Source organism: Andrena cerasifolii, chromosome 14, assembly GCF_050908995.1.
Source record: "Andrena cerasifolii isolate SP2316 chromosome 14, iyAndCera1_principal, whole genome shotgun sequence".
Lineage (NCBI taxonomy): Eukaryota > Metazoa > Arthropoda > Insecta > Hymenoptera > Andrenidae > Andrena > Andrena cerasifolii.
In genome coordinates this window covers 8,060,279-8,076,894 of record NC_135131.1, presented here as the reverse complement: position 1 = coordinate 8,076,894, position 16,616 = coordinate 8,060,279, and the positions used below count along the sequence as shown (strand labels likewise).

At 48.1% G+C, this 16,616-nt stretch overlaps 1 protein-coding gene across 35 annotated transcripts in view; it reads right to left on the bottom strand.

Moving 5' to 3' along the window:
- Positions 1-16,340, bottom strand: part of Para (sodium voltage-gated channel paralytic) — a 52,485-nt gene extending 36,145 nt beyond the window's left edge. For 10 of the 35 annotated variants that reach the window (XM_076826835.1, XM_076826840.1, XM_076826844.1 and 7 more), the window contains exons 1-5: positions 14,775-16,338; positions 8,209-8,286; positions 6,825-7,368; positions 5,746-5,923; positions 2,528-2,560 (exon numbers count right to left, since the gene is read on the bottom strand). In XM_076826835.1, coding sequence (XP_076682950.1) covers positions 2,528-2,560; positions 5,746-5,892 — 180 coding nt within the window. In that variant the 5' untranslated portion in view covers positions 5,893-5,923; positions 6,825-7,368; positions 8,209-8,286; positions 14,775-16,338. Of the gene's footprint in view, positions 1-2,527; positions 2,561-5,745; positions 5,924-6,824; positions 7,369-8,208; positions 8,287-14,774 lie in introns of all 35 variants that reach the window. The other 25 variants (XM_076826849.1, XM_076826850.1, XM_076826858.1 and 22 more) reach the window with 5 other exon arrangements.
- Between the last annotated feature and the right edge of the window lie 276 nt (positions 16,341-16,616).

The window sequence follows — 16,616 nt, the reverse complement described above, 5'->3', positions numbered from 1 at the left end:
CGTACACAATGGATTCTAGCGGCAAGCATTGCTGCAGATACGGGCATACGATCTATACAAGCGTTCCCAGGCGGCTGCGAGGCTCTCTACACGAGACGTCCACAGTACTTGACAAAATGCAAGCCGGACCGTGCAGTTTTCTCTACGTTACTTCCATTGTTCCGCCCGGGCGGCGGAGTTTGTTGAATTTGCTCGTCGTTAGCGGCACGCCTGGGCCTTTTCATCGAATGCGCAGCTCTAAGAATGGATTATCTTCAGTGACAAGAGATACCCTCTCGCCTCGCGGCTCGAACCGCCGACCGTTTGGATCGAGCAACAATTACTTTGCTTCTGCGAACGTGCTCCGAGTTTTCGCGGATATGGCGAGCATTCGGAACACTTGCTTTCATTGTCCGCGGAACTGCAGCAGGTTTTACGGGAGGCTGGCCGCTTGCGACATTGCGGAGTAAGGTGGGGAACGGGGGTGGGAAGTGTCTTTAGAGGGGGCATTGGGGATGGCGAGTGCTCTGTGTTTCTGGACAAAGGAAGGGGATGCTGTTGGGGGAGTATGGGTATTGAAAGTTAAGCCAGATTCATGGGGAGGAATATAAAGTCTTCAGCAATTGACAGTAATTGGCACCGCAAAGTGGGGGAACATTGACATGTCTTTGGAACATTTTTATAATACAAAAATTTTACAGTTTTACATTTGCTTTAAGTATTCTGTTATTGTGCATCTTTTGTGATTGCTGTACTAGTGTCAAAATGCATACGATTTTTATCCTTTCCCTTCTTTAATAGATGCTAATTAGCTGTCAATGTTACCCCGCGGTGTCAATGCTCTGCAGTTTACGATAGGTATTAACACGGACCAATTGCGTTCATCGAACTTCAACCACCGCATCGTCCGAGCTTGCAAGAATTCTCGCAAACTTCTCTCGCAAACTCCGCCCAGAAGAAGTAACTGGAGCTGCCACGATCCCGACGCGTCTTGTCAAGTACTGGTGCGACGGTATGCGCAACGTTTGCCAAAACAGAAGCGGCCAAGTCCGAATGCGTGTGTACGTTGTTGCCGTGCCTTGGGCGCGGATGAGAGCGAATCCGCTTGGTTCCAAGCCGGGGTACCAATCGATTCGATCCCACCCGATCAGGTGAGATTAATTCAAGTGTCATCGAGATTGAGATATTTACCTCTCCGTGCCAGTAAAACAAAAGCATTTAATCCAGCGGGACGTAGGAGCACGCTCGCGCGTTCTGTGAATTCGAGATACACGCGAAGGCTCGGATATAGTCGAGGAGGCGCAGGCAGGGTGCTCGTTTGCATTGTTCGCTAAGACGTCAAGACGCTTTAGACAGAGCGTGTACGTGTGGAGCGGAGCACAGCCAAGCGCGCAGTTACATGTACATTCTACTGTACGTGGGTGGATGGTGTGTAACGTCAGCGTGACAGACATACGGTGTGTATGTGTGTGTGTGTGTGTGTGTGTGTGTGTGTGTGTGACCACGATGTATCGTCGATAGAGATTCTCATCGATTCCACGGAATCTCGTCTCGTGAATAGCGCCGGGATGCAACGATTCTGCACGCGGTATATGTGATAAGACGCAATTGCTTTGGGGAGCGATTATAGGCGCGTGAAAGGGTCGATACGATTTAGACCAAACGGGGGATGTTTGACGCGTGGACGCCCACGGTGGATGAGATTGATTCGGTGGGACTGAGGAGTCACTGGTGATGTCACGATATTGGTCGTTTTTAGGGGGTGGTGCAAGAGACGGGGAGAAAAGAATTTTAAGAAGTTAGTTCTCCAATTGAGTAATTCAGATGTGTAATTGATAGGAAATACTGAAATTGAAGAATAGCGAAATTGACCCTCTTTTCGAAGGCAGTTGTCACACTGGGTCGATTCCCCACTCAAATCAATTTTCAATCAGCTGCTGTTTAAAAAGTACGTGTTAAATTAAGTGGCAAAAATTCCGAAGTGAAGTTTGAACATTGCAGAATACATGTAAATAATGTATCATCATGTTTAAAGAAATTTTGAATGTAAAAGTGTTGCAGAACAAGTTTTCTGCTTAAAAAGTCGTAAGATTTTTAATACTTTTAGCTCGAACTCTATGGGTATTCTCTTGAGATATGCTACTACGGGGGTCTTTCAGCAGTGGTCGGGGAACTTAATTGTTCGTTACGCACGATTAATAATGTTCTGGGCGGGGTGTATCGACACAGAGAGCGACAGGGATCGATAGTGCACCGTGGTGTCCGTAGAAATTAGGTGTCTCGCGTTGAAACGTGTTACACTTTTATCGGGTATTGGGTGACGAACGTACGATCTGTTCGGATCGATCGTAGTTTGCAAATGATATAAGTGACGAGCCTCTAAGCGTGGCTATGTGCGCGCGCTTGTATGCATGGTTTGCGTGTGTGTATATATATGTGTGTTTGTGTGTGTGTGTGTGTGTGTGTACATATCATCATGATAAAGGTAAGAAAGTTGGATGATAGAGAGACAGAGAGTGGTATTACTTAGCGTGACGCAACGTCTTACTTCTTTTTTCTTTTTCTTCCGTCCAAAACCTCCCTGAAATTGGAGAAACGGAGAAACATTCGTTACACACAGAAACAACACACAGAATAAGGGGTTCGCGGGTGGTTGATCGGACGGTTGTGAGAAGAAGGGCTGGAAGAGTTTGGACGAGTGAGTCAGACAGGGGGCTCGCTAATACAGGCAGTCAAATAGAAAAACAGTAAGACTGGATGATTTACGTAATACGGGGGAGGGATCGGGGATCGATTGGAGAAGCTTCCGAGAGATAGAGGCGCTAGAGAAGATAGAGAGGCAGAGTGGGAGCGGAGGAGAGGAAGGAAGGTATATAGTAGGGGCACGAAACAGAAATACATATGTATGTACATATATATATAGATACATATGTGTATACGTTCTATCTAGGTATGTATGTACATATAACGTTATATATGTTAAACATCTGGGCGTAGAACGATACGGAGAACGTTAAAGCGAGAGGACCGCGGGATCAGGCAAGCTAAGGGGGAAAGAAGGAGGAAGATATCGAAGCGTGTCAATTGATACCATCTCGACTCTCTCTTTCCCTCCTCTGATCTTGTTCTGGGTGGCTGTATGAAGGGGATAGTGAAAAGAGACTCTAATATTAATTAATATCGAATCCGTGATTGGATTGAAATGTAGGACGCGTATCCTGCCCGAACGTGAAATCTCTGATACCAATTCACAGATTTTCGTTCGTGGATGCTGAATGAAGTTGTGCGATAAATAATTTACATTCTCAGTGCTGTATTAAAGGGTTCATAGATTTGGAAATGTAAAAGTATGAATATCAAATTCTTTTTCCTTTCTAGTATTATAAACGAGGGAATATATCTATGTATATGATTTGATGGCATAGCAATGGAGAAGAATTAATTACATGCTGGATCTATCACTTCAATAATTCCGTTACAAATACTTGACGTGAATGTTCGTTATTCTTGCCTCGTGAAAATGTTGATAATTAAGTCTGAAGATGTTAGGTTAAAAAACTTGCACACGAAACAATATCCATGGTGATGTACACGTCAGAAGTTACGAAGGGATATAAGAAAGTATGGTTGGAGCAAGCATAAGGGAAAGCGAGGAAGAGGGAGTGAAAGGGAAAGGGGTCAGTATATGGTCAGACTCAGCTTGTACCCATAATGTCGCCTGATATTGTATCGCACTTTTCTTTTTCAAAAAATTTCTGGATAATATATTACCTAGTATGTATCAATCTTACAATTTGTTTGAATCTTAGAAACTTACAAACTTAGGAACTTTGAAACTTTGAAACTTTTAAACTTTTAAACTTTGAAACTTTTAAACTTTGAAACTTTGAAACTTTGAAAGTTTGAAGCTTTGAAACTTTGAAACTTTGAAACTTTGAAACTTTGAAACTTTGAAACTTCGAAACTTTGAAACTTTGAAACTTTGAAACTTTGAAACTTTAAAACTTTGAAACTTTGAAACTTTGAAACTTTGAAACCCTGGAGTCCAAGGAATCTCAGATTCTATCTCCCAGACGACCAACAATTGAAACCCTTAAAAAAATAATCAGTCTCGATACATCAGAGTCACAGTGACCGCATCTAATGCATCTTGAATACATTTACGAACGCACTCTTTGTAACGGAATTAAATGAACGCCATCCACATAGGACAATTATTCTAAAGTGACCAGTGTGAGTATTGAAGTAATACAGTCAGAGGGTGGGTGTCTACTATACAGCAAAGAACACAGAGGGGAAGAGAGAAAGAGAGAGGGGGACTACGACACAGCGATAATGTATGTACGTATAGAAACAGGCACAAATAGTGACACCGCAGACATCGAACTCGTACGCGCGAACACATCTTTGGTAAAACACAAAAACAATACATTATTCGACGACAGTCGTGTTCTATACACGCACATAGGGAGAGAGAGAGAGAGAGAGAGACAGGTGTACACGTAGAAACAAAAGTCGTCAATAGGATAGGCATGTATTTCCAACTACAGTTAGCAGTAGACCAAGCAAACAATCAACGCGACGGGTATAGGCGACAATCGGTTGTTTACAAGAAGGGATAGGGGTAGAAACACCGCAGCTTGTACGTACAAATATTGTATATAATAGATATGTATATGGTTAGTGAACATGAAGAAACAGATCTCGCAAAAAACGGCACTGCAGCTACGCAAAAACAAAACAATATAGATAGGACAGAGAGAGACAGAGAAAAAATAGAAATATATTTACGAGATAGAGATGTAGTAATAGTGAACGTCCATCGAGCGTCACGGACAACAACCGTGGGTAAATTGTACTTGAGACCGATCGATCTGTCCCACGAATACGGACATCCGGATCGTTTAAATCCAACCAACCCGGTGCGCCTAACAAATCTCTCGGTTCAAACGAGGAAAGAGGGATTGAATGAAAAGACGTTTCATGGAGAACCATCGATCGGCTCTCGAGCACAAGTGTTGATCCGTGAGGGGAGGGGGAAAAAGTTTGTAACGCACTTTAAGAGCGATGCTTGTACGTTCGAGGGCTCGCTATATAGATCTGCAAAGTAGAACAACCTGTACATCGATGTTAAATGAGCACGTTACGTACAACGATCGTGGGTGCCTTCTTGGAACTACACTTCACCGATCGCGGGGACGCGCGCGAAATTCACGGAGATCGATGGGGAGGGACGGGGACAATTAAATTTACTCTCTGGCAATGTGTCCAGGAGAAACTCTCTCGCCCGCGTTACAGCGTCGATGGTCAAGCTTGTCGTTCTGGTGTGCACGTACGTGGGTATTCGTTGAAAGGACATTTGGTTACATTGGGATGTTGAGTGGATGCTAAAGAAGAGTGTGCTAATAATCGACGAGGAGGATCCACGTGCATCGAAAAGGATCTCTTCGTTAATTTCGCAATTTCTCACCGCCAGCTTCACTTCTCAGGCACCACTTCGCTATGCTAGATGCTCTAGCATTAAAAATTGTAAAAAATTAACGAAGATCAAGCGCCAGATGTTTCCTTTACCCTTGAAATGCACGCGGACCTACGCTCCAGGCGATTAGGCCACACAGAAAAGAAACAGAACAACGAAAAGAATCGATTTCCAAATTCAGATTATAAATAAATGTCTGTTCCTAGCGGCGCGCCAGCAACGATTCCTCGGAATCGATGCTGGCTGTTCTACGCTGGCTGGAAAACTGAATAGAATCGCTTCCCTACCTCGCCTTCCGCTCTCTTCTTCTCGAGCTCCTTCTGCTTGGCATGTTCTTCGGCAATGCGAGCCTCGATCGTTGCCCGGGACTCCCGCGTGAACGGACGGAACAAACTTCTTTCTTCCTCTGATACAGAGTCAGAATCTTCGGACATTGTCTAAGCTGCACACAGCTGAGCCACCTTCCTGGACACGAGAAACGTCACACTTTAAAACCACAGCGACATTAGAGGCGCCAGGGAAAGGGATCTCGGTTGCAATTAAATATTTTCAACGAGGAAACAGAACAGATTTCGGGAATGGTCAGCTGGTGAAGTCGAAGAGATGTGGGAGGATGGAGAGCTGCAGCTGGAACGAACCGGATCTATGAATGGTGAACTATGGTGAGCGCATATCGGGGAGACTCTGCTGTAAACAGTGAGAGCGAGGGATAACATCTAAGAGTGAAAAAATAATCGTCGTCACAAGTAGTTTTAATCCAACCCTCGCCTCTCACAAAATTGAATTTTTATTCGACTGAAAAATAATTACTTAATAAATACACTGCCGTTTATAAGTATCTAGAGATTTGCTACAAATTGAATACTCTCCACCGCTCTCAATTTAAAATACCAAATTTTTTATAGCTGTTCAATAAATTTGCAACGATTTTCACAAATATTTATTTCCTAATACTCGTGAACGCCAGTGTAAATCCTTCTTCCAACCAACAAGTATCCCAATATCTATTTTTCTCCTGGGTATCTATGCTAAGAAACTCCACCATACCCAGGGAAAAAATCCTCCGAACCCTCGAGGCTATTGAATAACCATTCTACACCTCGAAGTCCCATCGGAATCTGCCAGAAACGCGCCTCTCTGCAAAGGAAGACGACGGGAATAAATTTTCGTTGCGCCTATCGAGACCCAATTTAACAAACGAAAGCTCCTCCACTGCTGGACAGATCCTCCTCGCTTTGTACACTATCTCATCGCACGACTAGTGGCAGCGAATCGGGGACCTAAGAACATGCCCGATGCGCAACTTCAATTTACCAGCCAGCCTCTGTAGAAGTGTACGGGGCGGACGGAGATGCGATCTACTCACTTTTGATCGGTGCTAACAGTTCCTGAAGTGTAATGTGCGCGTGTCCCACGATGCGGCGGGGTAATAGAGTGGCTGCTGCGGTGGCTGCGGCTGCGGCTGGCGAGGACGAGACCGGTGCTGGGAACCGCGCGAATTGCCGGCTAGAGGCCGGTGCCTGGGCGTCGATTCGGGACGCGTCGTGCCGTCGATGCGATTTGACGACGCCGTTACGTACGATCGGACGGATAAATGCGCCTCGTGCAGCACGTCGACTGCCGATCTGCCGATGCCCCTCTTTTCCCTCTTCTTGTCGATCGCCGTGACGCGCTCGCTCGCAGAACAGGTGCCTCTGACGGTGGCACACCCTGTACCGCTGCCACTACCGCTACTTCTAACGTCGCTTCCTCTGCTTTTAATGCTAGTGCTGCGTCTGTCGCTGATACTGCTGCTGCTGCTACCTGAATCTCGTTCCGACGAAATGGCGACGAGAAATGACGAACGCGCTGCGGCAGTGCGTGCTATGTCGGGGACCGTCCAACGCGAACCAAGATTTTTCATGTCCGACCTGCCGTGGTTCAGAATGGGTTCAGTTGAATGGCAGAGTGGCGACTTGTTAGCGAACGGGGGGTGTCGGTTGTTCGGAGGGATGGTGCTTCGAAGCTTCTGGCGTTAAAAGTGACAAGTGGACGGGGGCAGATGCGACGCGGGGTATTTCCTTCTTTAGCTTCGATTTTCTGGGGCCGTTTCGAATCTGTTACCGTTTAATTCCCCAAGCCTCGGAGCTGAATTTGAAGCTGCGAGTTCACCAGTCCCAACCGATCACTCTATAATTACTCCTTTGAACGTCGAAATAAGTGGCGCACTTTGAAAACCAGAAGCTCGTTATATGTATAAGTTCGTGCAACGTTAAAGAGTCTCAACACCGAAATATCTCGCTACTGAAATGCTACATGCTATTTTAACGGCCTCTATACTCACACATCGAGTGAAACCGAACATTTGGTGGGTATTCTATTGTTCTCTATCGACTAGAAAGAGGAGCACATCTTCCATGAATGTACGAATATTAGAATGCCGGTGGGACAAAGAATCAGCTGATCTGATTTGCTAAATCGGTATTTTAATCCGCATCCTTCATTTGCCAGCGATTGTTCTACAAACTGAGCTATCCAGGTCGCCCACTGATTCTTTATCACCGAGCAGTGGTGTAACCTCGATGGGAGCAAGCTGAGCATTATATCCCAGCTTACTATCTTTTCAAACGCTATTCATCGCTATTTGTATACATCACCTTTCCATGCGCTCAGTTATCGTTATTGGTACCCTTCAATAATCCCATTGGGGACAGATTTCACCGGCCAAGTATAACGCGCTTATTAAAATACTCCAACGTCCATATACTCACGTGTGAATGAAGCGACGGGTGCGATCAATCCGTTATCCGAAATAACATAGTCCGATTCTCGAGTCGATCGATACTTATCTGCAACAAGAGCGAAAAATCTTCGTGTAAAGAAGAGCAAGTATCACCCCCCCCCCCCCCAACAATCGCCAATCATCCACGTACACACAATCTCGAACGCGATCTAAAAGCAGCTGTATTCAAAATTGTATCCAAAACTCCACGCGAAGTGCAAAATCGCAATTATTAGCCCCCGAGGGAGGACCGTTTTCTGCTTCGGTTATACTCCGCCGACGTTCCGCAATGGAAACAACTGAAACAAGCTTTTCTTTCCCCAGTTTCGGTGAACAATGGCGGGATTATAGTCGCGTTAAAGCCCCGGCGCTTTTCGGCTTCGAATATCTTTCGGGGTGGAGCGAGAAACGATCTCTTGAGTTTTGTCGCCCGTGGAAGAGTGGCGGGCGTGCTCACGCATATTCACGACAACAAAAATTTACACGGAGCATGCGATATAGGCGGCTGGCTCGAGGAAAAGGGTGTCGGTGGTCTTTGACCGAGTTTCGCGCGGTCGATCATATTCCGCCGGAACTCGGTCACGCGCTTATGCATCGGTGTCGTCGTCGCGGCGCCAACGGCGGGACGCGCGCGCCCATACGCAAAAGCACGAAAAGTAAGAGTGAAGGGTTGATCGCCAGCGGGAGCTGCTAGGTATACGCAGGATCGGGGGCCGCGGCCGAGCCGTTGCGAACCCGTCCGGCGAGGAGTAGCGAAGGCGGCCGAGCTAATTTGGCGGAGAGCGGTCGGCGAGGCGGCCGATGCGCCAGGGGCCATTCTATCCTTTTAATTCGATTACAACTGGGCGCTAATTGCGACACCGGTGGGATCGCGAGCGGCCGCCTCGCATGTTTCCATTGCAGAACGGAGGAGAGAACGGCTGGATAACCTGTTCGAAGGCGAGGGGGGGTTCGATCGGCTCCACTTGTCGCCAAGGTTCGCCCGAGTAACGCGCCGCGGAGGGTTCTCTGTAATCCGGAATCGTTGGGGCGCTGTAAATTGGATACACCCGATGACACCGCGCGACGAATGTTATGGAGGCGCATAATTCAGCGGCGTAGAATGGGCTCGATTTAATTGCCTATTGCGGCCCTCGTCCTGCGGATAAATGACTACAATAAAAACGGCACTCTGCCAACACGCAGGCTGGAGTGAAACGGGGTCAGGTACGTCTATGGTAAATTAGCCTTCATCGGGATATCAACAAAAGCATTGGACGTTACAAGAGCCCTCTCCGCTGAAGAGAGTAATACTGCTCGTTTCTTGCGAGCGGCCCGGATTTACGAGGACGCCCCGGAATCGCTATAGCCGAGTACCGTTAAGAAACGCCTCGCACGGCTATCCGGCGCGGCCCGATTAATGGCAACGGATGATTCGATGGCTGCGTGAGAACGGATATGCACGAACGTGTGCCAGCTGTATCCAGAGCAAGCGCTGCTACGCCATCGAACTTGTACTACTTATTACGGCCAGCGCGAGGCACCGCTCAGTCGGCGGTCGAGCGGCACAGGGGTATCGAGGGAAGACGTTCCAATGGTCTTTTTGAAACTCCGATTTACGGATCAATACAGACCCAAATGCATACAGCTGCCAGTGGTGCGAAACGAATGCGCGATTTGCCGCGGAACAATGCGAAACCTTCGAGCCTCGATTCTGCTGTGAAATGGACACCGAGCTACCCTTCTACCCTGCTCCGGAAATATTTACTGTACTTCAAAATTACGAATAAACAAAGCTTGTTTCCATAATAGAACCGGGCCTCCCAGATTCGATGCGTTCACCTCCCATTAATTCGAACCCCATCGCGCGCTGTTCCGTAAAAAATCATCCCCTGGGTTGGAGTTTTGTGAATGCGATGGTATCAGGGCCGCGGGGGAGGAGGGACATCGCGTATTCGTGGTGGCCCACTGCATTCCCTGTAATTGCGAGGCTGCCATCTTGGCGAAGCGTAGGGCGCACGGTGGCGCCGTCGGTGGCCACCGTCGTCGACGGAAAACCCCTTTTCTCCGCGTCCGTGGCGTGGCACAGCAGCGACCCGACGCCGACGTCGCGTGACGTCACGAACCAGGCCGGGTACGTTGCGGAAAAACGTTGTCATGACGACGACCGCTGACGCTACACCGTCGCCGCACCGTCGTTACCACCACCATCCGTGATCGCCCCCCCTCGACTGACGTCCACCAATGCCAAGGCTTGAAAACGGCGAAAAAACGGGGAAGAGGGGGTGCCGTCTGTTTTTGCATCGCGACGTGTTATGCGACTCCTCTCGATCCGTCGCGACGATACGCGGCGGAGCGATTGAGATGATCGGTAATCGAATCGGATGTAGGTCATACGACTTCGATCGGCGAGCGAGAATCCCGTGGGAAGAGTTTCAAACGCACCTGGATGTGCAGTAGGTATATTTCGTGCTTTTAGGGTAACGAGTTTGAGTCAATCGTGACGATAATGGAGCGCTGGTGGTGGCAGTAACGCGGCAATAGTGACTTTGCTAGTCTCGGTGGAAGTAGTTGCAGATATGAATTCTTCAGATCGACCAATAATCTTCGTGTCTGTGGTATAAAGAGTCGCGTTATCCGCTTAATGGAAGAGTTTACATATCCCAGTCTATACTGGGATATGTAAACTGGCCGAGTGGTATTGCTTGGGAATACGCGGGGAGGCGGAGGAAGTAGTAGAGGACGGTGTCTTGCCGGCCGCAGTAGTAGAAAGTTACTGTGCTCCGCCTGCGGAGGATAGCTGTAGAGGCGGCCGGTGTTGGGTGTGCCTGATGTTTCAGATAATCGTATTAAAGGCTTATTATCATTAATTCCCCGAGCTACAGGTACCAGCTCGTCTTTGCTTAGAGCGAAGACGCTGCCTGTTACGAGTCAATCGTAGAAAACTCACTGACTGGTCCGACATTTATGAACGCTTATGCGATTGATTAAGAATATTAGTCAATGCAGGTTTTAATCGCTGGTTAGTTTCGTGGAATAATAGTGGGGCGAGGAATCGGGAATCTAGAACAACGGAGGTATGAAGGAGTCGGTTATAGCGTGCTGTACGATATCAAAATAACAGCATTGAGTACACAATAGAAATTGTTGCTCTCACGGAATCAGCTGCAATGACACGACCCACAAAAGACAAAGTATATCTGAGGCTAAAGTATAGTGCAGAACAGGGCCATGCGTTCTTGCGAGGACAATCGATCGATTGTCCGTTTGCCTGCCTGCCTCCTGCTTGCCTGCCCGCCTAACGCCTGACTTCTCTGGCGGTCTACATTGTCGGCTGTGCTTCGGAAGACCACCCTGCGCCAGATGCGACCACGATCAAGTGTTCACCATCAATGGATGGGACCTTGAACTCTTTATTTTCCATACATGTGTTTCATCACCCTTCCCCATCGAAAGTCTCGTAATCTCTCTCTCTGTGGAGTTCATCCCTATCGAGGATCTAATATTAGGACGATACCAAGGTCTGGGGTTGAATTAATAATTCAGGCATTATTCTAGAAATTGAAGGTGAAATGCGAGGTGTATAAAATCGTAATGCAGACGGAATTTAGAAATGTTGCAAATAGTTTAAGAGGCTAGGTAAGTTTCTGAGACTCGTTATCAATTGATTGAAATAAATGATTGGAGTACTTTGGAAATCTTTGTGGATTGTATACAATTAGGTGTATTAAACAGAGGGGTAGTATTAGTAGTATTTTATAAGGGTAGCCAAGTATTTTTAACTTAAATTTAATTATTCAATTTCCTTGTTTGATATTAAATCGTTTGTACAGCCCTTAAGGGATATTATATTGTTTTTCATTCACCCTTGCTGTACAACCAAATATTTTCTAGTTCACCAATATGATTTAGCTTAAGAGTAAAGCAAATAAAATCAATTACACAGAATTACTTTCCACCAAAGTGGAACTAATTTTGCGTCTGACTCTGGTCGACTGATACTACTTTCGGTTACATCGTATTAAATCAGCTTCTTCCTCTCTCGATTTCAACTTGCCGCATAAGTAATGATATTCTACTGTTCAAGTAGTTGGGGGAAAGACAATGGAGTGTCGTAAAATATGCTAAGAACAGCGACACATAATAAAATCGACGGAAACTCAATGCACTCGTACTCCTTTCTAAGCACTGGCGTTCGGAACGTCGCGTGAAGCATATCGCACCTGTTGCATTCGCTCGCCCATCGTTTACCCTGCAAAATCTCCTCCATCCCCTCCGACCCTTCATCCACCCTCCCCGTGTCTGATATGCGCGCGCGTTTTTGCTGTAACGTTTATTACCATGGCGTATTCGAAATCAAAAAGATGTGAACTCCCTACGAAAGATTATACCGCGTTATCTCTGATTCCCCACTTTGAACTGTTCTATTTTGAAGCTTGCAAACTCCGATATACTGCGACTCTCGAAAACTGAAATAGGTTCTAAAAATTGTAACCCTCGAGGTTCGTAAATCCTGATACAAAGCAGCTAATAAGGATCGGGAAGTCTACAATTGCCATTACTGAACACTGTAAATTCGAAAGGTGCAACTATCCCGGACTACAGGCTCTAAAATTACAATTCTTGAGAATTGTGCAAAACTTTAATACTGCAATTCTCGAGGATTGCGAGGTCTGACACTACAGTTGCTGAAAATGTAAAACTCTCCGAACGAAACCTTCGAAAATTGCGATCATCAAAAAGTGCAAGTTTTTAAAAAAATCATTCTTTGAGGTTAAATACACTGGAATTATAAATCTTCAGAAATGCTTCTTCATGCTCTGTTATTGCAATCTTCGAAGACTGCTCGATTTAAAATCACAATCTTCGCCGAGGAGTTACAATTAATTTTAAGATGCAAATGGCTTCCCATTAAATGCCACGTTTATGAAACCGATCAAACGACACGATGCACGAAACTGTTGCGTGTGAAATGCCAACAAGTAACGCTTACAGGATACTCCTGGCGGAATTAAATATCGTATGCACGGGGTATTAATGGCAGAGGCGTTTAAGCGATGTCGAAGGAATCGACTTTGACGTCACGCTTTTCTCGGACAGAATGGTCGGGGAAAATGCGCTTCCTTTTACCACAGACAATGTAGCTTTGATACGACCTTTGACATTACACGGCTGCGGTATCGATCTTTTATTTATCGAGGAAAATAGTTCGTCGAATTTTAAACGCAGCAAAGACATCGTTCCACGAACAAATGCCACCACTTAATCACGCCAAACTAACGCATTAACCACTCGAAACCATTAAAACAGAAGCAGCCTAAAAAATTTCGACTCCAACGTATTCCAATTGAAATATATTTGAAACACTGAACGTTGGCGAATATACATTCACCACGTTATTACCTATAAGCATTGCAACCCTTGGGGGTGTTACCATTTTTCGAAACTGAAGCATTAAACTCGGAACGACTTAAGATCCGTTCGATGAGTCAAAGCGAGGTGGGTTGGTCAATGGGGCCAGCAACGACCACCGAAATCAATCGATCGCGAGGCAATCGAAACGGAGACACTTGGAATCGGGTGCATAACGTGCCCACGCGTATTTCCTTGGGGGTAGGGTGGGCGAAAAGAAAGTCCCTGCGAAACGCCGTGGTGCACGAGTTTAGTCAGTGATCGATACCATCGCACGACTCTTAAGCGGATCGTGCACGTCGTATTGACCGGCAATTTTCGCGCGGAGGAAGGTCATCACGAGACACACAGGAATACAGGCAGGCGTATGAGCATACGGAGGAGCACGATACAACCACCGTCGCTCTGTCACGAGCGCTACGAGTACGACCTTCGCGACGGACACGAAGGGAAAACCTTATTTCACGTGCGGGGCCAATCTCGAGAAGTGGGCGCGAGACGAGTGGAGGGCGAGGAGGACGAGGAAGAAGAAGAAGAGGAAGAGGAAGAAGAGGAGCGCTTATCGTTATCGCGAATGAACCACCGACTGATCCCTGACCGGAGACGGCTATCGATCGATATATCGAGAATGGAACCAGCAGTCGCGCGTCACGCTATAACCAGATATATGTCGGTCTACGTGTGCGTGCGTGTGTGTGTCACCCTACAGATTCGATTCTCGCTATCCTTCCGACTCAATCGAAACTGCATAATGGTCACGGCGATTGATTCGCCGCGGAACGCTTTACGTCGCCGTGCTCGTTCTAGGGGATGAAAAATTCCTTCGTCCCGTCTCTAATTTCCGATCGGACCGATCGAAATCCCGGGAACAACACGATTATGAAACGGGGGAGATCTGTCAGCGAGGAGCGCCATTAGCGCCTTCTGGGGGTAGCGCACGCGGTCGAAGTAGTAAAATCAACGGTCGGCCCGACACCATGTGTTCACGGATCAGACCTCTTTTTCCACTCGCGTGTAACCATCGAGCTGATCGATGCCTGTCACGCATACACGGCCAAACACACGCACACACACACACACACACATACACGCGCGCCTAGAGGCACACAGGGTACGCGACACGCTGGAATATAGACAAAGATATGGTATAGAAGTTGCACTTACGGTCGAGGAGTTTCTCCTGGTAGCGTCGAATAGTCGCGGTTCGAACGAAAAGAAGCAAGACGTAGCGATATGGTGAAGAGGCACTGCGACGTCGGGGAGGGGCGGGTTCTGAGATACCTCCGCGGGCCTTGCTCGTTCAGCCTCGGCAAGGGTTAGCACACTACCAAGCAACGACACTTGTAAACTTTAACACCGTACCACGGGCAAAACTCTCCCTGTCCTTCTGTCTCTCTTTCTCTATCCTCATCCCTCTTCCCTCTTCCATGTACCAACAAACCGACGATAGAGGGAAGCTGGCCTCCGGATTGCGTTTCGGAGTCCGTTCCAGAGAATCTTCACCGACAAATTCTTCTCCCTTGTTTCCCTCCCTTCGTGTTCTTCGTCCTTTGTCCTTATCCTCGCTCCTCCGCCACCTTCTCTTCCCAACTTCCTCTGCCTTCCTCTCTCCCTCGCTCTCTCACTCTTTTTTCTCGGGCTCTCTCTCTCTCTCTCTCTCGCTCTCTCTCTCTCTCTCTATCTCTATCTCTCTGTCTCTCTGTCGCTCTTTCTTTCTCTCTTTCTTCACCGCAGCGGCAAGGACCCGCCCCGTGTCGCGCTACACAAACGTGTAGTGGATAAAGAGAGCGTAAAACTTGCTCTGCGACAACATTATCCGGCCGGTTATCGGTATCTCGGTGCAGTCGTCATTTCTTCCTTTCCTTCCAGTCTCGCCGCCCGCGTCGCAACGAAAATTGATCGCGTTGCGCGCGACGGTCCCTTTCTGGGGGACAGACCCGACGCGTTCTGTGCCCTCTCGTGCCGCCGTCAGCCCCCGTATTGCTGATTTTGCCACACTGGACTCGCGATCCTTCCCGTCTTTCCTTGCCTTCCTTCCGTTCTTCGTGCCCCTTTACGTTCCCGACCCGACCGGGTCCTTTTCCACTTCCTTCCCCCTGTCGGCACCCTCCTGGCACATACACGCGCGCGCGCACACACACACGTCCTCCGTCTCCGTACCGACTCTACGCCGATCTCTCTCTCTCTCTCTCTCTCCCTCTCTCGCTCTCTATCTCGCTCTCTCTCTCTCACACACTCTCTCTCTCACACACACTCCCTCTCTCTCTCTATCTCTCTCTTTCTCTCTCTCCTCCTTCACGCCACGCTCGCCCTCCCGCTCGCTCTGTTTCTCTCACTGTCTCCCATCACCATCTAGCACTTTCTCACTCTTCCTCGGATGCCCCCCCACCCCCCTCCCGCTGGCCCACTCACTTCTTGATCGCCACTAGCACTCACCCTTTCGGCCTCTCGACGTTATCTCTGTCCGCACTTCTCCCCCTGACCGATCCTTCTAAATCCACCCCCCGAGCATGCCCCAGGCCACGGAGATTCACACTTTTGTTCACCAGTCCTCCCCGTTCTCACTGTCCCAGGGATCACTCTGCGTCTGGCGGCGCACGTTTCTTCCCTCTTTCGTTCTCCGTTCTTTGTCCCCCAGCGGCAGAAAAAGCTTCTCCCGTGGACTGTCGCGATTAGACAACCCCCGACGCGGACGTTGTTGCACCGCCACGCGCCAATCTCGCGCAGCGGACTCAACTGGAACTAGTTTGGAGGCGCCCCACCGCGACCGCACCGTTCGCTACCCTATACGAGAGCTACCCCCTGCCACGCCACCCCCGTGTGCTCGGCTACCCCTGCGCGAGAGACTGTCGCAACTACGAATCCGTACGCGGCCAATCACGGCTGCGGCATGCGCTCCTTTCACGCTCGACATTCGCTCGGACTTTCCATTCCCTTTATGCCCATCGAATATCCCTGCTGCCGTAATGATCGCTGGTACCGGCGACGATGCGAGGGAGAGGAATT